The 21,545-nt window shown below is 47.0% G+C and overlaps 1 protein-coding gene across 1 annotated transcript in view; it reads right to left on the reverse strand.

The window, feature by feature from the left end:
* plekhh1 (pleckstrin homology domain containing, family H (with MyTH4 domain) member 1) overlaps nucleotides 1-13,795 on the reverse strand; it is a 45,401-nt gene extending 31,606 nt beyond the window's left edge. The window contains exons 1-2 of the mRNA XM_035380914.1: nucleotides 13,481-13,795; nucleotides 6,093-6,274 (exon numbers count right to left, since the gene is read on the reverse strand). Of these exons, the coding sequence (XP_035236805.1) occupies nucleotides 6,093-6,236 (144 nt within the window). The 5' untranslated portion in view covers nucleotides 6,237-6,274; nucleotides 13,481-13,795. The remainder of the gene's footprint in view (nucleotides 1-6,092; nucleotides 6,275-13,480) is intronic.
* Between the last annotated feature and the right edge of the window lie 7,750 nt (nucleotides 13,796-21,545).

A 21,545-nucleotide genomic window follows, 5' to 3' on the forward strand; every position in this document is an offset into this window, starting at 1 on the left:
CGAGCTCACAGAAGAAGCAACGACAGCAAACCCGGCAGAGCAGAGCAGCGTAGACCGCAACCTTTTTCTCTCAAATTCTGCGTCAATGGCGCTGTTCAATGGCAAAGGTGATACCATAAAAGAGCTTTAAAAAAACAAGCGGACTTCTTTAGCAGCTTAAACAGGAGACAAGTCAAGTACGGTACCTGACAGGGCCACGGGCAGGACGTGAGGAGACTGATTGCACAAAGCTGTAAATATCAAAAAGCAGCGCCCTGTCTGCGCTACGGTTTCTAGGCTCCATTGGCCGTCTATCCCAGAGCGCTGAGCTCCCCAGACAGAGAAAAAACGAAGGAGACAGTCAGCCTGAGATAACAGTCAGAGCCGGGAAAGATAGCACCTCAACCGCGGCACAGATAGCGCCCAGCAGTGGGGCAGATAACAGCCCCATCACAGAGGGGCAGATAACACCCCCAATCCCAGGGGCAGATAACAGCCCCATCCCAGAGAGGCAGATAACAGCCCCAACCCAGAGGCAGATAACAGCATCCACTGACAGCTGATAGCTTTGTCAGGACAGACGACCCTTCAGCACCAGTGATGGGTCTCAATGCCGGCCTAGAGTGACACTAAGCACACTTAAAGAGAGAAGAGACTACAGCATGCAAATCACCAGCATTCAGTCACCAGCATTCTCAGGCCACTCCCACCCACAGGCCACTCCCATCCGCAGGCCACACCCACGCACAAGCCACTCCCATCCGCAGGCCACACACACACACAGGCCACTCCCATCCACAGGCCACACCCACACACAGGCCACTCCCATCCGCAGGCCACACACACACACACAGGCCACTCCCACTCCAGGTCACACTCACACACAGGCCACTCCCACTCCAGGTCACACTCACACACAGGCCACTCCCACTCCAGGTCACACTCACACACAGGCCACTCCCACACACAGCAGCACCAGAAACACAAAACAATTCAGTGTTAAATCAACTCTTACAACTCTCTACTGGAATCATATGCACTATGTTAGAGTTAAATTAATAATTAACAATCATTTTTCTTTCCTTCACAAAAACAGTTTGGCAACCTCACTAAATCACTAAAATGAATCCGTGCAAACGCGTACATTTAAACATTTAGTCTCAGTTAAGGACGAATGTTGATTGAATGCAGGCCACGGTCTGTCCCTCCCCCACCCCAGGCAGGGCGAGAGCCAGGTGGCTGGAGTTAGCAGGCTCTGCCAACAAGACCAAATCCCAAAGGAGGCCTCCTCCTCCTTTCTGAATCTGTAATTAAAGGGCGGTTCACTAACGAGCACGCCACCTCTGCCTGCAGACAATCCCGTCCCCAAATTCCACCGGACCCATCGTCAGTTCCCCGTTTTGGGCCTGTAAACATTAACCCTCCCAGATAAGCCTATTAATGGTTACTGCGAGCCACGGCTCAATCATTAATTGCACCGTGCGAAAGTGTCGATACGGGCAAAAACGCTGGACGGCTACAGCCCTGTCTGAGGACCTGAGAGAAAAGCCTTGGAGGTCAGTGTGTGGCCTTCAGCACAGGAAAGGAGAGAGCTCACTTACACAGGAAAATGAACACTGGCTTATATTACAGTTTGGTTTATTTTTATTTTACCATTGATTGCAAGCATTTTAAATGCTGAATTGGCTTTTTTCAAAAGTCTTCAAACAACTCCCTGCACTAAATTCAGCTTGGCACAACAGTTCATTTCATGTCCGTGCATATACACAGAAAAACACCAAACCGACACATACACTCACACACACACGCACGCGCGCACACACACACACACACACACACACACAGGGAGAATGACCACTTCATTCCATTCCACAGCAGACCACAGTTTAGCCTTTAGTCCTACTCCTACTCCTCCTCTTCCTCTCTCTCTCTCTCTCTCTCTCTCTCTCTCTCTCTCTGACGCTCCCGCCCTCACCTGTGGTTTTAATTCCACGGACGTGGGTTTCCGTAGAAACAGAGTCAGCCCTTCGCTCCTGCTCCCCAGAGCGATCTTTGATTTCCTCTTTTAAAATAACAACGGGCAGAGGCACAGGGTCTGTGTGGTGCACTGATCCCAAAATCAGTCACAAGGCACAGAATACTACAGTCTGCACTCACTACAGGTCATTATGACCCCTTGTATGTGCATGTATTCCACTCTTTCCTTTAGAGATCCCCTTAAAGGGACAGTTCACTTTCTTGTTTTTTTTTTTGTTGTTGATTATTTCAAGTTTTAGTGTATTTCTTCGAACAGCCCAGGCATTTTCTAACATGCAACGAATGGATATTTCCAGACATTTCTGATAACTACCAGCTTTAAAATGTCAGGTTTAGGCCATTGAGGGGGCATGTGATATAAAGCTAGAAAATAAACTTCAAATAACTCTGGAGTAGCTTGTACAGTGACGTTATGCTTTCAGAGCTTGTACGTATGTATATTACCAGATTATTTTCCAAAAATTATGTTAATCTCATGCTCGGTTGGAACTCTTTCCGATGGCGAGTGCAACCTGAGACTGTTGAACTCATGAAGAAGTACTGGTATGGAAGCACTGGCTCAATATAAAAAGTGACATTTATAATTGTAAATAAACGCTATTAGATTGATTTGCTCTTATGTCTAGCCTGTGGTCAGAAGCTTTCTGTGCAAGCCACTTTAGTTACCAGAAGTGTATTTTCTTGTTTTTGACTACAATTATATATAACTTATAACTGCCATTTAAAAGTGGACCGGCCATCAGAGACTTCTCTAAATATCAAAAACATCCTTCGTCACATGCAAAAAAAAAAAACTATCCGGGCCAGTGAAAAACATACACTAAAACCGAAATGATATCCGAAAACCCAAAAAAATATGAGCTAACCTTTTTTTTTATTACAGAAACAGGAAAGAGCAAACCATGCCTCACGTCCCCTCGGTCACAAATGAATCAGATTTGACTCATGTTCGCGTTTAATGGGGTTACAACCACAGGAAGGAAGGCTCAGGCTTCGCTGGCGGACATTTTCTTCCTGGGGTTCTGTTGGGAAGCTGGAGGTGATGAAGCTCTCTTTGAGTACTTTAATACCACACTGGTCCATGCGGTATGATCATCAAAGGGACTCGAACCTTTTTAATTAGATTAATCACAGTTCGTTACAGTGAGGCATGGAGAAAGTATGCTAAATAGCCCCAAAACCGTTTAACTATAAACAACCCGGAAAAAAACACAGAGTCCCTAAGGACTGTGGTCTGTGTGAGTCAATCAGACGGATACGCTAACCTCTCAGGAAACGTGAGACTTCTGACTCCAATTTTTTGGTCATTCGTGTGCTTAATTTATGGACAGCCTATGTACAATGACAAAAACACTATGATACTCCCACACAAGAAACTTCCAGAAAATGTTCAGATTTTTTACACAAGATAATATTGATGATATATGAGCCTACGCAAGTGATGCATTTTCTCTACTTGTTTTTCAATACACAAAAAGTTAAAGAACTAAGTTAAACACAGGTGAAAAATTGACTGTATTTAACACTGGACTAGTTCATTACCTTGTGAAAAGTTAAAATTGCGTTTTTCATGAAAGAAAGTATTTTTCCGGATTCATCTGTATCTAAGAGCCAATTTAGAGAAGCAGAGGCCAGTAAGCCTGAAAAACATGCATTTTTGTATTTGTATTTGTATTTGTGATACAAAGTACTTTTTAGCATCCAATTAAATAAAATAAGCCTAACTTTTATTATTATAATTAGCCATTTTGAGCAACACAACTGTATATAAAATCAGAAATGTCCGAATTGATACTGAATAAATAGATGTATAAGGTTTCCTTTGTGAATGGTGTTTAATAAAGCAGTCTCTTTGATCACAGGCAAATAAATTTTTAACGACCAACAGGATCCTAACATCTCAGTCTGTTCTCAATCCAGGCCTGTCCTCTTGCTCTAGATTATCCACAGAGCTGGACAGGCTGCGTTGTTTTCGTACGCGAAGCCTGTTGAGCAGCTGGTGAACACAAAAGCAGTTCAGTTCAGTTCAGTTCAGTTCAGTTCAGACTTTATCGTCCCTGATGGGAAACTCTTATTGCAGCAAAATCACAAAAGCCACGAAAACACTACAGAATACAAAAAAACCGACCGGACTGGACTAAGACGGAATGAGGATCGTCGGATCCATTCCAGCCTCCTCAGCAATTTGCTCTCGCTTGTTATTTCCTCTTGCGTGCATGTTTCGGATCAAGGATTCTGCAAAACAGAACGAACCCTGATACTAGCATTACCCTAATGCTGCAACCGACCCCTTCGCCATGATCCCATTTTCCTCCCCGTACCTTTCCTTTTTTAGCAGCTACTTTGTGATCGGTCGCGGCGGCAGAGCGCTGTTCTGCTCCCTTCCTGCCCCAGTAACCCCACAGCAAAACCCAAAAGGTCACTTAAAAAAAAACAAAAAATTCCCCAAAAAAACAGTATGGGGTCCCGGGTTGACCCGAGGTCCCAGACTGACAGGAGCGGAGACCAAAACCGACCAATGGGACGAGCTCCTTCGAGTGTCCCGTCAGTAACCTCCTTCCTCTATTATCTGCGTTTGGATTGTAAACATCCTGCCGACCGAACCACAACGGAACGAGGACGATCGGATCCATTCGAGCCTCCTCAGCTATTTGCCCTCGCTTGTTTTTTTCCTCTAGCGTGCACGTTTCGGATCAAGGATTGCGCAAAACACAATAAGCCATATTAGATTTAACCTAATGACGCACAGTGTGGCTTATTTGTTTAAGTTGCTAAGAAAAAATAAACAAAATATGGAAATACCCTTTGGCTTCATCCACACCCTTTTCATTTTTTCCTATGACACACAAGTGCCAAATTAAATATTCCAATAAAACAGAAAAAAACTTCACTGACAAATTTTATACAAACAAAACAAGAGACACAGCACCTTTAAAATACATATTAAATTAATACATAAAGCTTTTACAGTGAGTAGTCAATGAAAATCTTTCAGGGCGTATTCTCGGTGAGTAAACTGACCATTACTTCTAATTACACACAACAGCTTGTTCTAGAGGGGAAGAAATTCACAATGTGAGTTAATTGGGTTTGGCCTTGTTTTTAAGGGAAAGCTCAGCACTGACTAAACCCAATGGCCTTTTCTTTTCTTTTCTTTTTTAACAGTTGGTACTTCTGTACCCAGGTAAACATGGTCACTTGATTATGTCTCCACCTGGAATAGTGAGATATAGATATTTTTGTTCTGTCCTATAATCATGCAAATAACAACACTGAGCACTAGCCATGGTGTTAAAGACATAAATAGCACTGCACTGTATGTGCTTGCAGGAGCTAGTTAGCTGATGCCCTCAGCCAACCGCAAGTTTATGCAAACACTTTCCATCCTGGTTTTTTCCACGGAATTTTCCATTTGTTGTATTTGCTATAAATTATAGATTTACATTTGCGCACAAAAAAAACGACATTTTGTCCGAAACACATGATCGCGCACATGCACGCCCACACACACACACACACACACACAGGCACAGAACTGTGTTTTCGCTCAAATACACGCTCACACGACTCAGTGGTTTTCTCCGAACGCTCCTCTCTGGCTCCCTGCCAAGCCTTTACAGTTTAACCGTTTCTTACAGTGGTGGAAGTCAATGCGTTACGACAGCGTGAAGAATGTTGCACGTGGGGACCGGGGGGGTGGGGGGGGGGGGCTACTCCATCACACAGACCTGTCCCGCCGTGTGCATCAGCCCAAACCAACCGGGGGTTCCCAAAGAACAGCCCGTGAAAACTGAGAACTAGGACACCGGCAGCGAGCAGCACTGTGAAAACAGCGCTCAGTGTTAAATCAACTCTTACAGAGTTCACAGGGGTCCACGGTGGCTCAGGTGGACTCGTATAAACTCTGTTAAGAGTTTAATTGACGCCGGATGTCTTACTGCGAGGTGGCGGAGACGGCGGGCAGAGAGTGAAAGTGTTTTGGCGGGATGGCGTTCCTCGTTAGCGTTAGCGGCGGCGCAGTGCGCGGGTATGCCACGCCGCTCTCTCCGCGCGCGCACATGCGCGCGCGCTCTCACCTTTTCCGCCAGGAGCTCCCGGATCTTCCCGGCCTGCAGACGGAACCGCAGCAGCTGCATCTCCAGGGCAACGCAGCGCTTCTGCCAGTCCATGGCCTCCAGCCCCAGCGTTCCGGTCCCGGAGCTCTCCACAACGTCCGCCATCGAAACCCCGCCTTCCAAACGCGCACGCGCTCACGGCCCTGCAGGAACAAACAGCTCCTCATCACTGACTGCACACGCACATACACACATAGAGACACACACATACACACACACACACACACACACACATACACATACACATACACACACACACATGCACACACACACACACACACGTACATGGCCCTGCGGGAACAAACAGCACCAGGTCACTGGCTGCGCACATGTGCACACACAGACACACACAGACAGGCAGCACACATTCACATGCACATAAACACACACACACAAACACTCAAGCACATGCACACACGCACACATACACACACACACACAAACACACATGCACATGCACATGCACACACACACACACAAGCGCACACGCACACACACACACAGACACATACAGGCAGGCACACATGCGCACACACACACACACACACACACACACAGACATGCACACATACACGCACACACAAACACACACACACACACACAGACACGCACACTCACGTACACCAGGCTATATTCCACCAGTTTAACTCAACCGTGGCTCTTCAGGTCAGTGGCTATCTTTGCCTTCTCCAATTACCACCTCCGCAAGGAGAGAAGACAGGACAAGCAGAACCAGAAGCCCGGGGAAGTGAGCGGACAGGTCATAATACCACATGAAACAACAACTTCTTAAATCTAATCTACCTCAGGAGTACCTCATGGGGGGGGTGGGGAGGGGGGGGGGGGAGGGTTTCCATTTTTGACCCAGACTCTAAGCCAAAAACTCTCTCTGCTTTCTTTCCATTCACCCTGCATAAACTCCAGCAAAAACCTCCCAGGGTAATGTATGACTATGAGTCATAAGAGAAGAGACTGCTGACAGCTCTTCTAAGGCACTTCTAAAGACTCTGAAATTAGCACCGAGAGCAAGTTCTCATTTTATTCCCTCTCTTTTCTTTTCTTTTGTCCCCCTTCTTCTTCTTCTCCTTCTTCTTGTTCTTCGGGCTGAGCAGACTCCGCGCGGTTCACCCAGGAAAAGGAAGGCGAGTTACGCTTCGCCTTCAGCCCGTGAGATCACGATGACACGGTTAAACAAAAGCTTCCTGTCCGAGCGCAGAACCCCGCCCGGCGGGCAGCGCGGGGGTTCGCGGACCGCCGCTTCAGAGAGCAGCTCAGGCCGGGGGGGGGGGGAATGAACCCCCCTCTGGAGCAGGCGGAGGGAGGGGGGGATTCCCAAACGGGGTGCGGGGGCATCCCCAATTCCCCCCTTTCCCCCTACCCTCGGTTGGATCAGATCCGGCTGACTTTTAGATGCCCTTTTAGATGTTCCAGGGCGAATCGAGCTCTGTTCTTGCTGCTTTTACCCACCATCACCCGCCATCACCCCCTGCCCCCACTCCCACCCTCCCTCCCACCCTCCCTCCCTCCCCGACAACCACCACAACTATCCCTGTCAATCCAATCCCTTCTTAATTACAAGCCATGGGTGAAATGGTATCTAACGCAACACAATAGGGGTGAGTGTCTTTCTGCATGACAGTCTCATTAAGGGTATTAGGGAGGCGCTGAGCTGGCCCCGGGTAAAGAAAGAGGAAGAATGCGCCGGAATGAATGTAGGGCCTCGAAAATGTGGGAACCCGAGGCGGGACAACAATTTTTTTTTTTGGGAGAGAATGAGAGGCAGCCATTTCACCGGCTGAGCGCTCACACGCACCCGTCCCACAGGTGAAACGGCTGGACCATGTACACAGCTTTTGGCACAGACACCCAGCCTGAAATCTGCAAAAAGGGTCTTCAGGGTGGATGACTAATAACACAATGTGGGGGAGGACACCAAAGAATCAAACTTTTTTTTTTTAAAGTAAAAAAAAAAAAAAAAAAGCATTTTCATGGATCTGCCTAATCTCTACAGCGCTGATCCAAACAGCTATAAATATTCTTTACGATACAGCGCCACAAAAAATTCACGAACCACTAATGTCTAAAATTAATGCGCACAGAAAAAGATTTCTGTCGTAAAATGTTCAGCGGAGGGTATTAGGGTCATATTGTTGCGCAGTGTGAAATTTCCAGACATAAATAGAGCAAAATTCTATTTGAAAACTTTTTTTTTTACGACACGGTCGGGGAAGCGTAAACATTTTAAAGAGTAGGCTCAACCTGCTCGCTGCTAGCGACGCGCTACGCCTCGCGTTCCCAAAGACGCGATCGACGCCGAAGGAAAGCAAGGAACTGAGACGGGACTGTCCAGCAGAGCCGAGGTTCAAAGTGCAGAATATAAAAGTTCAGCGCTTGCTCTGCAATTATCATGGTTATAACTACAGGCTTGCTGACAAATTACAGAAATGCTATAAAATAAAAAATAAAAAGAAGGAAAGAAGAACTGCAAACTACACACTATCCAGATTTTCTGATTTTTTTTTTTTTTTTTTTGCTGTTGTTCTTCAAAAAGGGAAAGAAACCAGGAAAGGGAATATGACGGGCTGGAAGGGGATGATGGCGTGGAGTGAAAGAGAGAGAAAAGGAGGGATGAAAGGAGGCAAGAGAAAGAGAAAAGAGAGGGGGGAGCTGAAAGGACGCCGGTTCCACCGGAGGAGGCGTCCACATGCCGACAAGATGACAGCTGGTTGCAAACAAGCCATTTGCCGGCTAAAGACATTTCGGCAGGGGCGTGCTAATTCCCCCCGAGGGCATTTTCCAGGACGGCTTGAACCAGGGGAGGAGCTGCTACCCCTTCCCCTCGGACCACCTCCACGACCAGCGCCGAAGTCTTCCCGTGGGGGGGGGGGGGAGGCTCGGGAGACTCGGGGGGGGGGGGGGGGGCGGGGCAGGCATCTCAGAACGTAGCAGACACTCCCAGAGAGTCAGCCGGTTTACAAACCGACATTTCGAAACGGCGTGGTCTCCATCGGGTCAGAACGTCGAGGGTCATCAAGTCAAGAGTCCAGAGAGTGTTATTGGCCATTTTGTAGCGGGCACACAGGAAGCGCAGAGGCTTTGGTCATCGCTGGCCGTGGCGAAGAAGCACAGCACCTCATTGGCTGTATAGCAACAGTGCTGTATAATGGGTGAGGCAGATAAAGGTTACAGATGCAGTCCGGGGGAATGCACGCACATCCGAAATATTCAGGATAAACAGGTGCAGGATTTTAAAAAAATGGTTAGTATAGAAGAGAGAGTATATCCGCACACTGTTTATATATATATATATCTTTATAGATAGTTTATAGATATATCTCCACCCAGACACATGTTCTAGTTGATGTACCTGACGAAGACCTTTGAGGTCGAAACGTTGTACCATTAAATCACTTTGGGAGCAGAAAAAACAGTGTGCGGATATAGTCTCTCTTCTATAAGGCAATAAAGGTCACAGGATTGATTTCCAGGTTGGATGCTGCCTTCGTACCCTAGAGCAAAGTACTTAACCTGCATTGCTTCAGTATATATCCAGCTGTATAAATGGATGCAATAGTAAATGCTATGTAAAAAGTTGTGTGTGTCACTCTGGATAAGAGTTTCTGGTAAATGCCTGCAATGTAATGTAATGGATTCAGCAGTGTGCAGAACCACTCAGACCAGTGGCCCAAGACACACGTGACCTGGTTTTCTGGAGCAAAACCAGCACAACTGAACAGATTTAACTCACACTGGCTGGGAATTGCTGTTACTCTCTTTAATTCTACCACCCACTTCACGACCTCCAAAATGCTGACTTTAGACTTTTATCAAAAGGTGAGATGACAATTATTAAGAGGCAGAACGGAATCGTTTTTTTTTTTTTTTTCTTAATTAGTTTTTTGTCCAATGGACTTTTTTTTCTTCTTTTTTTTTGCTGAAGTTTCACTTTTTTTTTTTTCCACACAGCCAGCACTTGCCTGATGACAAGGTACACAAAGCTTCAAACCAACCCCAGATATGAACCCCCCACTGTGGGGACTGCCATTCATTCTCATTCCAGGAAACAGGCTTGAATAGCACTTTTTTTTAAAAAAAAACATCTAAGGGACGGGAGTCCTTGGGAAACTCTGCACAAGTGCAAATACAGGGTGACAGACCGGCGGAAGTCAAACACCAATGACTGTAATTTGTCCAGATCCACATCGGCAAGTCAGGGCCAGACAAAGGCCGCTTTTGGAGTGGTTTGGTACGTGAGGGGAGGCCAGGCACCCAGGAAATGCTTAAACTGAAACTGCAACAGGCTCCTTAAAATTAAAGATATTATGTCGGTCAAGAGCAGGACCCAAACCCAACCACACAGGCCCAACACAAGAATGCCATTAAAACACGACAAATGACATAATTCATTTTGTCATCATACATTTCTGCAGGACAATAAAAACTGACACACTGGATCTTCATAATAAAAACAACGCACTGGTGGATAAATACAAATAAAATCCCTGCTATATTGATTGCATTTGTTGGGATCATTATCTTGAATTCATGCCTTTTGTCTCATAGCAAAAAAATATATATATATAAAATGGAAAAGCGGTCGTGGCCAAAGAATCAGGCTCTTACAATCAAGAACTGGAGCCTCAGACTATTGTCCCAAGCATCTTGGGGGCTTGCAGCTGTGGACCTGATTAAAAAGCAGGTCCACATCTGCCTTTTTTTAAAGGGGGGGGGGGGGTATGAAAAGCAAGTGCCCCCCCAAGTTACTTTCAGTTACGAGTCAGAACAGAGACGGTGTGCAGGGCCAAAGTTCCATCGTATGCACACAGTCCCCAGATGCACACGCAGGCACGCAGACGCCGACACAGACACGCATGCACAAGCAAGCACACGCCGCCCTCCTCCTCCTCTTCCTCCTCCTCCTCCTCCCCAGCTGCTGAGCGCCACAGCTGCGGTGATGTCAGCGAATAAAGAGACTCGATGATGTCACGCCAGCAGACTTTTTCAGCCAATTAATTCGTTATCTCTGTCGAGATCTGACTCGCCTTAATAAGGGCGCATGAATCTGTGCCGGCGTGCGCAAATAAAGAGCGAGCTGGCAAGCGCGGACTTGGACAAAACGAAAGAGTCCAAACTTGGAAGGCCGTGACCGTCACTTCCACTGCAGCAGTCCCGCGGTATGGGACGGAGCCTGCCTAGCAAAATACTCCCACGCACACGCTCGCACACCACACACACACGCACACACACAGGCACCAAACACACACACACACAGACATCGCTTTACTGCAAGCTTGTTTCAGCCACTGAAAACAGACTCAACAGCAGAGTTCTGGTTTTCCATTTTGTTTCCATACCAGGTTTATGATCACATAAATGGACATCGGCTTAAGTGTGGAACACATACATTCAGAAAGAAGGAAGGGGAATTCCATCCTTTAAAAAATAAAAAATAAATTAAAAATAAAAAAACAAGAAATAAGGGAGCAGAAAACCTGCAAACACGTGACATTCAACCGCTGTTTCTCAGTGCCAGCACTGCCGTGTCACATAAACATCACGGCGACGTAGGCAGAATGTTAGGTTTTGGAGGCCTAACAATCACACAGACACTCAAACAACTGACAAAACTCAGACCGCGAAAGTCGGGGCACCTCGTGGAGGCGGCGAACGAGCCACTGAACACAGATGAACCCGGCCGCGGTGTGCAGCGTGGAGCAAAAAAAAAAAAAAAAAACCATAAAAATATCGGGCAGCCTACACAGCAGACCGCCGTTCCACAGCTTAGCCTAATTTCACTCTCTTAAAAGGCGGCAGCTGCGGCGTTCGGGAGCCGGCGGGAGCCCCCACCTACGCCTCAGAGGAAGCCGTGCGCGGTGCGCGGAGTAATGACAGGCCTCCGTAAACTGGCCACACTCATTATCAGCCGGAGCAGTAAATATAGCGCGAGACATTCCTCCGCGCTGAGGTGTAAACATCTTCCTCTCACTGTCCGCCGCACTGACACAAAACACTCAACAAGCCAACCCCCCCCCCCCTCCCTGCCCCCCACTCAACAATGAGGGCACCCTGTGGTGCATACGCCGTCACCCACAGCACAGTCACGTTTGCTCTGGGAAGTTTTTTGGCAACTGACAAAAGGCAGCCAGGAGCAGACACGGTCCAGGTAACAGAAAGGTTGTTTGATTTAGTGACACACGGCTAAAGGGGGAGGGTGAATCATGCACTGAGGTGATGCGAGCTAGTAATGATCACATGCCCTTCCGTGAAGGATTCCAGTTCAGTAACATAGTGTATTTAGCAATGTAGTGTATTTATAGTAATACAGTGTATTTTATTTCATAAACGCATAGTTATAAAAAAATAATAAGACGGTAATAAGACAATAGGATGTGAGCTTGCAATAATCACACGCCCCTCAGTGAAGTATTCCAGTTTTGTAAAATGAAAAAAAACAAGTTTTATATTTTATTTAATAAAGGTATAACTGGGGAAATAATAAGGCTGTATGATGTACAGTGCGGTTGAATTGGAGTTGGATCAAAAGCCTACCAAATCCTCTTTACTGACTCCCTGTCATCTCAATCAGTTAGATAACAAGCTGCTCATTAACACTGTGACAGTCTCTTAAGGTCGAGAGTATTTAGATTATATTTGTGAAGATGTCAAAACAGCACAATAACCAGACATTAAAGCGAAATGGTTCCTATATTTGAGCAGGAACCAATGTAGTAAAATGTAGATTAAGCTCAGTCAAAACAGTTTGGAACAATGGGGCTATCAACTGATCATAAATATTTAACATTATGACCCCATAAATCCATGAACACAATGAAATAACATTTACACATAAGTACAATAAACACATTACGAACTCAGGACTATGAATACTTTTTTTAGCGTCGTTATTCTTATCTGACAGAATAGAACAGTTTGGAATCGCGTGCACATTTTTTACAATAATGTGGAAAAGCGCGTTAAACGTCACAAATAACCCTATACCGCGACCACGTAACTGCTGCTGAAAATATACACACGGTGCAGGTGCATGAGACGAGAAACTGCTACAAAGAACAGACTTTCTCGAGCTACCATAATCCGCCTGACCTACAACATGTTCGGCACCCTGCTCATGTCAGGGTAAAGCTGATGCTGCTCTACTGTTGCCGATTCCATTGATTTCATTTACAAGAAGCGGCGAGATGAAGGGTCTCATCCCGAATTCCCAGACAATCTCGTGCACAGCGGAGGAAGGACCCTCGCGCGAGTAAGCGCTGCAGAAGTTTAGCGCGCCGCTGTCGAACTCCCAGTTCGATATAAAGACAGTTCCACGTTTGAATAAAAGCGATTACCTTGTGAATTTCTCCGCGTTTTCCTGGACCTCTCGCTTTCACACCGACACCTTCTCTCCGCAATTCACATCACGGCGCTCGGATCGTTGTGCTACACACTTGCTCTCCTTTCCGCAGTACTTCCCCAATGCTCTCTTTTAAGAACCCATTCTTTCCTATCCCTTTCTTGCTATTTTCCCTAACATGCACAGTTCAGACAACGTTGACGCCGCGCCGCTGATCCCCATTCACCGGGATCATCCCTTATTCCTTTAAAGGGCGAGCTGCGTGGATCGGGTTACGCCGGGAGCCAAGCCCCCTTGTGTATGTACTGCACAGGATATTGCATCAGAGTTCGCGTTTACCTATTTGAGTTTGCATTGTAATATGTCAGCACACTTGTTGCGTGCTTTTTCATCAAAAAACGGTCCAGGTTATGTTGTTTTCAGTTACTTTAATTATGCTTTAAAGTTGTTTCCCGAAATCGAAAAGGTTGAGTGGATCTGCTTAATTTCACAGTGTAGGCTATGTTTGTTTGGGGGCAACGCGATTTTCAAAACCGCAGAACCTGCGTGAATCCAAAGGACATGGAAGTTGTTTTCCGACATTATATGCTCACTCCTATTTGAAGAATGTTTATTACTCGTTTCTAAGTAGAATGTTTTTCATAGAGGGCTAGGGGATGCACGTGTGTAAAAATATTTCAAGCCGTTTAAATTTTGTGTGAAATGCAATTACTTGAGCAGTAAAACCTTTGTGAGGGGGGCAATTAAGAGAAACTTTCAGACCCTGTATTTCTGCAGGCATGTCTCTTCTCTTACCTACTACACGGAGATAGCAAGGCCCCTAAAAACCTGCTTTCAACCCATCGGGTCATCTTGGTTAATAATTAGGAACCTGCAGTCTGTGAGCTTTACTCGCCATTTTCAAACAAAACATTCCAGAAGTGTAACGGAAGAAGTATGCCCGTGGAGCTAAAACACTGACCATATGCAGTGTCACTGGTCAAAATAATTAACACGAATCCTCTGTGCTTTTATGACGTTATTTAAAGATTGATTGGTGGTTTGCTTAAATAGTTTGAAAGTGACTTGGCACTGGGCATATCTACTTAAGAAGGGAGATGTTCTTTTGTTTGTTTGTTTGTTTTTTGATCCAGCTGGAACATCTTGTGATCAAATAAGCTACTTACATCACTGTCTTAGTGATGTGCCTAAATATCCAGAAATATCCATAGGACACAGCCGATGCCACTAAGTATATGCATTACCTTTATATAGGTACTGTATATACTTTATTTTTATATAGATGTTGTTTGATAAATTAAAAAAATGATTTAAAAAGAATGGGTGGGACAATTCCTAGTCGGTTATAAATGTATTGTTACCGCCATTCTTGTAGCCATGACATCACCACCCTCAACACTTGGGGGAAAAAAAAGGTGTGACCACAGTTTCCTTGGAAACCCTGACTATTCTTCCTGCACCCATGTGTTCGAGGTGATTCTCGAGAAGATCAACAGCAATAAATAAACACTAAGAATAGCAGTGCCTCCATCATAACATCATGGAGAATGCTGGTGGCCAGTATAGTGCATAATCAATCTGCCATGCATACTGTATCAATATAGACAGGCATCCCCATTGCCTTCCTGTGTTCATCTCCCAGCCCCCTAATACACAATTCACTGCAGTGTCTGTGATATTAATTTAGGGAAGATCTTTATAAGCTTAGTCAGTGTTTCCAGACAATACTGCTGTGGGATTTGATCAGTCACTGCACTCTAATGGGGTTATTGGAAATGGTTGCAAAGATTCCGCATCTCGTCCGCCAAGATTCTGGATGTATAATCCCCCGGAGTCTTTGGGAATTCCGGATCCAGTCAGAGAGACAAAGCACACGTACCAATGACATCTAATATTTGGGGCGTCGTTCCAACTCGCACTTACAGTGTCCGCTTCTTACCGACAGAATGAAATCAACCCTGTTCAATCTATCTCTGACAGAGCCACTTGTGAGCATACCTTGGGCCAAAAAAAAATTTCACAATCAATGCTTCTGTTCCAGAACACTCATTTTGTATATCTCTTCACCGAGTGGGAGGACATTTTGAAATTTCTGTGAAGAGTTGCAATACGTCGATTTTAAATGATGCACAATTCAAATTAAGACAAGCTAATAAGTCACTTCATTTCGGCAGTGTGTAAAGTCTGAAGCCAACAACTTCATGTACTACTCGCTTTAAATAAGTTGGCTGGTGTGTGTGTGTGTGTGTGTGTATGAGTGAGTAAGTGAGTGAGTATGTGTATGTGTGTGAGTGTGAGTGAGTGAGTGTATGTGTTTGTGTGTGAGTGAGTGTGTGTATGTGTTTGTATGTGTTTGTGTGTGAATGAACGTGTGTATGTGTGTGTGTTTGAGTGAGTGAGTGAGTGTGTGTGTATGAGTGAGTGGGTGGGTAAGTGTGGGTGAGTGAATGTGTGTGGTTGTATGCGTGTGTTTGTGTATGTGTGTGTGTTTGAGTGAGTGAGTGGGTGGGTAAGTGTGGGTGAGTGTGTGTATGAGTGAGTGTGTGTTTGTTTGAGTGAGTGAGTGAGTGAGTGAGTGAGTGTGTATGAGTGAGTGGGTGGGTAAGTGTGGGTGAGTGAATGTGTGTGGTTGTATGCGTGTGTTTGTGTATGTGTGTGTGTGTGTGTTTGAGTGAGTGAGTGTGTGTGTGTGTATGAGTGAGTGAGTGGGTAAGTGTGGGTGAGTGAATGTGTGTGTGTGTATGAGTGAGTGAGTGGGTAAGTGTGTTTGAGTGAGTGTGTGTGTGTGTTTGAGTGAGTGAGTGAGTGAGTGAGTGTGTGTGTGTGTATGAGTGAGTGGGTGGGTAAGTGTGGGTGAGTGAATGTGTGTGGTTGTGTGCGTGTGTTTGTGTATGTGTGAGTGTGTGTGTGTGTGTCAGGGAGAGAGTGAGAGCCTGCGCTGGTAGGCGGTTGGTTATAATAGTACCTGTGCCCTGCTGTGCAGCTTTGGCGGCGCTGGGTGGCTGATGGCTCAGGTTCAGCCTCAGGGCTTAGGCGATGGTGTACGGAGGGCCCTGCTGGATAATGAGTCAGTGCTCTCAGTCAAAACAACTCCCGCCTGCCTCCTGTATTGTTTACATGCTTTTGAACCGGGCCGCTGCCTGATTTTAACAGGTAACGGGGTGTGTGTGTGTGTGTGTGTGTGCCAAGAGCTCTGCTTTTTATGAACACCTCGCCTCTGACACATCTCCTTCGTAACATTAAAAGGGTCATAAAAGGTATCCTTTAAGGGTGGAAGGGGGGGAGCGGGGGGGGGAAGGGGGGAAGGGGGCAAAATTCAGACATGCACCTTTACTGCATTACTTCAGGGCTAGGTGAGCTTTATGGAGGACAACGACCCCTGAATTAAGTCTTTCAGTGATTCCACATCCAGTGGAGCTGGCGGGAACTGCCGAAGTGTGCAGCGTCGGTCACGGCATGATGTCAACGATGTGTCACGCGGATATGATTGGTTCTACCGCAGGAAATATGTAAAACGGCACAACATGATTGGACAGTTCGCATGTTGGCGAATTTCAGTTCAGTGACATAGTCATTGACAGCTTAATGGGCTCAAATTCCCCCTTTCTATCTTCGTAATGTCCTTTGAGAGTTTAACCGCTTTTTTTTTTGGGCAGCCTTGCTGGAACCGTCTTGTGAGCAGAACCACGATGGAAACTTCACATGAAAAAAGGACCCGAAAATGTGAAAGAAAATAGTGGAAACTGGTGACAATGGAAGGGTGTGAAAATTGCTGGATGTGTCAATTCAATATTTAAAGCTGAGGTCACACTGCACACGTGGCTGTGTTTTCTTTGGAGAATATGCGCCACATCTGATTCTTCTGTAAACACAACTGGGGGGAAAAAAATCTTTTTCCCTGTCTCAAACCAAAGTCCTTTGTATTCGTGTGGCTCTCTCACTGACTTCATTCAAAAGCAGCCACTGAGTTGCGTTTTAGGCTGAAGGAGTCACAGCAGAGGGTTCGTTGTTCACTCCATCTCATTCCCTTCAGGACTGTCTCCTGACTGCAATAAATGTTAGTCGGTGTAATGGATTTATAACAAAAAAAAAAGGTCCTTACAAGTCAGCTGTGTTCTCACATGCTTCAAATGCTGCCAGGCGTCAGTCAGTTATACCAAAACGTCGAAAGGGCAGCAGGTCAGTCGGTCGAATCTGTCTCGCAAATCCTTTCTAATCTTCAAATGTTGTATCTTTTTCAGCAGCGATTCCACCGGGGAGGGGGGGGGGGGGGACACACACACACACACCCGAGGGAAACGATCACCTTCGAACACAGACAGGGGGGAACGGAGCACGGTCAGGCGGTTATCCCTAAATCAGAGGGTGCGGAGGCTCCAGGTTGTTTTAGTTTACTCACAGGCGTTCATTAGGGGCGGCTGCCCTGCCGTTTTCCCGGGGACACTGTTATTGTCTCCTCCGTGTTTTGTGTGCGTCTCCTCCGGGGCCCTCACAGCTCTGGAGGAGAAGAAGAAGAAGAAGAAGGGACATGCTGACGCCGTGGTGCAGATCCCCCCCCCCCCCCCCCCCCCCCCCTCCACGCAAAAACCGCAACTACCTACACTTTTGATTTGATTTATTATTGAGAGGAGAGTTTCCAAAAGAAGTTCCAGTCTGGAACTTTTCAAACCCCATCCGCCCCCCGCACCCCCCCACCCCGCACCCCCACCCCCCCCCCCCCCCCCCCCAAACGTTTTACAACTGATCGGTCGGCCGCTGCCCGGAAACCTCGCGCGTTTGTGGCAGCTGGCTGGACTGGCGGCTGCGAGCCCTGACGCACACATCTGCTTGGCTGGCTGAACCTGGGGCTCCGCCATTTTCACAATCAATTACCGGGGACACGAGGAGACTGCAGCTGGCACGACTATGCGCACCCCGCACTCGGGCTTGTCAAAATGTACGGGAGTAACAAGGCCCGCCTCACAACCCTTCCCCATAAAAGCGGAGAGGGGTGTTAAAAATGTAGTAAAAAAAATAATTATTTTAAAAGTTGGCGTAGAAAACATCTTGTGTGTCTTTTATCAATCACCTCCATTCCCTGTAGACATAACAAGTCCCCCCCCCCAAACACACTCAGGGTTAATGGACAGATCACTCCTGTCTGTGTTCATCCCTGTATAATCCCAGTCTGGTATGCAGAGACGCGATATGGGGGAATTGGTTGTGAAAGGCAGAGGGAGAGAAAAGAGAGAGAAGGTGAGAGACAGGTGAGAGGAGAGTGATGAGGGAAAATCTGGGAGGTCGGAAACGTAGAGGCAAGAGACTTTATGACTCTGGCCTTGTCGAGGGTTTGGCCAAGGATCACTGCAAAAACCAAAAAATAAGTCAATCTCAACAAGCGTTTTTGTCCTATATTTAGACTTAAAATCTCATTTCCATTACTTTTATTTTGCTTAATAAGACAAAATAATCGTCAATGAGATGAGACAGTTTGACTCATTTTCTAGGCTTGCCAAATGGGGTAAGATAATTTCACTTGACAAGCGAAAAGCAAAACAAGCTAATATTTTCTACTTGACTGAAAAAATAAGATTTCAGGTCTCATTACAAGACCAAAATACGTCTTAAGACAGACTTTTTGCAGCGATGCTTCATGTTGCCAACATTCCCTCCATTGAATATGGGTTACAATGCATGCACGCACACTAGTCACAGGGACATTATTCAACAAGTTAATTACATTTTCAGCACACTGTAGCCATAGAGCAACCCCTGGCAAATCATTTTTTGGCTGAAACACGGGACGTTCTGTCTAATCTGGGCTAACGAGAGCTAACTGTTTGCCAACCTTACGTTTGGTCCAAGATGCGTTTCGTCCTCACACGGATTCCAGAATGTTCGGCTGGTTCATCTCTGGGTGCCGAAGGCCAGGCCCGCCGTGTGTCTTGCACGTGCCCGGGACAAGATGATCTCAAAAGGCCCCCCCTCCCCACCCCCCTGTGCGCAATAGATGAAATGCAGCAACAAACTAAGACAGAAAACAAGCTGTCATGTGACTCACAAATACTATATAAAGTTTTCACAAATAGGCATTTTTGACAAATTACTCCGGCAGATTATTCAAAGGTTAGAGGGCCCTTTTGGGCCCCCACCCCCTTGACCCAGGGCCCGGGACAAGTGACTCGGTGTTCCCCCCCTGTGTCGGCAGCCCTGCCGAAAGCTCCCGCCCGCTCCACCGGTGACACGTGGCACACGACCATCCTGTCTGGAACACACCGACCGGCAAAACTCCCGATTCGCTTTGGCGGGCGATGAATCCGCCGAAGGAAAAAAAAAGAAAAAAGACAAGACGCGTCTACCGCTTTCTTTTGCGGCCAAGCTTGTGATTCATTCATTCACGCTGGGTATGACAGCCCCCGTGGCACGGCACCAGTCGCCCCCCCCCCGGCCGAACAGGAGAGGCGGGCCAGGACACAGTCACGCTGGCCCGTGGGTTTATGAGGGAGAGATGATAAACTCTCTACTCCAGCGTACAGTCGGGGGACACAGCTGAGAGATGCACGGAGGGGCAGGATGGATGGGTGTTTGGCCGCTGATCCTCGGAGGGGGGGGGGTGGAGGGGGGGGGCTGGTGGGGAAGGGGGGTGGGGGCACTAAGTGTTGTGGGGAGCTGGTGAGATCCTGGGCAGATAGATCTCTCCCCAGCTGGATGCCTCTCAGCTGTAGTGTGGAGGGGCCTGCTGGGGTGGCCAGGCTCTGGTACAGCCATGCAGCACCTCACACAGACGCCTCAAGTGATGAACAAATGAGCTCCTTCACTCATTCACTCACTCACATACTCACACACTCACTCTTTCACTCACCCATTCACTCACTCACTCACTCATTCAGTCATTTACTCACCCACTCACTCACTCACATACTCATTCACTCACACACTCACACGCTCACTCTCTCACTCACCCATTCACTCACTCACTTACTCAAACGGTCACTCACGCACTCACACACTCACACACTCACACACTCGCTCACTCCCTTACTCACACACTCACACACTCACACACTCACACGCTCACTCTCTCACTCACCCATTCACTCATCCACTTACTCAAACGGTCACTCACGCACTCACTCACTCACTGTGTGTGTGTGTGCGTGTATGCGTGTGTGTGTGTGCATGTGAGGTAGTCAGGCCCACACTGAGTTCCCATCCCCACATTCCCACCCCCAACCCCCGCTCAGTTACACCTGTTTTGGGTTTGCTGACGTCTGTTGTTCCCATAATAAAACTTCTGGGGGAAAATGTCATGGTTAGCATGAGTTTAAATTTCAAAGCTGAGAATCCCACCGGCCCCTGTGAATGGGGCCTCTTCCTTAAACAATAGCTGACCCTAACATCCCCTTCTTTCAGAAACAATAGGCAGACAACAGTCCTTTTACAGGGAACATGTTGTTCGCAAACCTCTGGGGCACCCAACAGAATACCTTGAGAAGGGGGAGGAGCTTCACACTGAGCTCATTAGCATACAGGTATCAGCCCAGGTGTGCTTCCAGCTACAGGCCGCTGCCCCCCAGCTTTGACAAAACAGGAAGATTTACGATGAGGTCCGCTTATGGTTTTCCTCTCCTTCTCTTTCATTCACTCTGCCACCCTGTCCTCTTTCTTCTCATCACTCTCTCTTTCCGTTCCCTAAAGGACAGTAAAGCAAGCTGCAGGCTCTACAGCCAGTGAGGGTGCTCCAGGCCCCTCCCACAGGTCATTGGTCGACCTGCATCATCACATGACACACTTTTCTACCCACAACAGATCCATGTTTTGTACTCAACAAACTACCAACATCAATAAAAAAAACCTTGTCAGACCACACATTTTCAGTGACATCACAGAGCCCCCGCGCAGAGACCCAGGGGAAAGCAGCTCTCCTGTGCTGAAGATCACCCCCCCCCCCCCCCAACCCCCGATAGGACTCAGCTGTTCTCCTTCAGCGCCCCCCCCCCCCGTTCAGTCAGAGCCTGGCCGAGTGTTTCCTACTTATAGAGAGCCCAGGCCGTATATCCTTCCACACCTCTCTTCTGCAG

This window comes from Anguilla anguilla, chromosome 1, assembly GCF_013347855.1.
Source record: "Anguilla anguilla isolate fAngAng1 chromosome 1, fAngAng1.pri, whole genome shotgun sequence".
Lineage (NCBI taxonomy): Eukaryota > Metazoa > Chordata > Actinopteri > Anguilliformes > Anguillidae > Anguilla > Anguilla anguilla.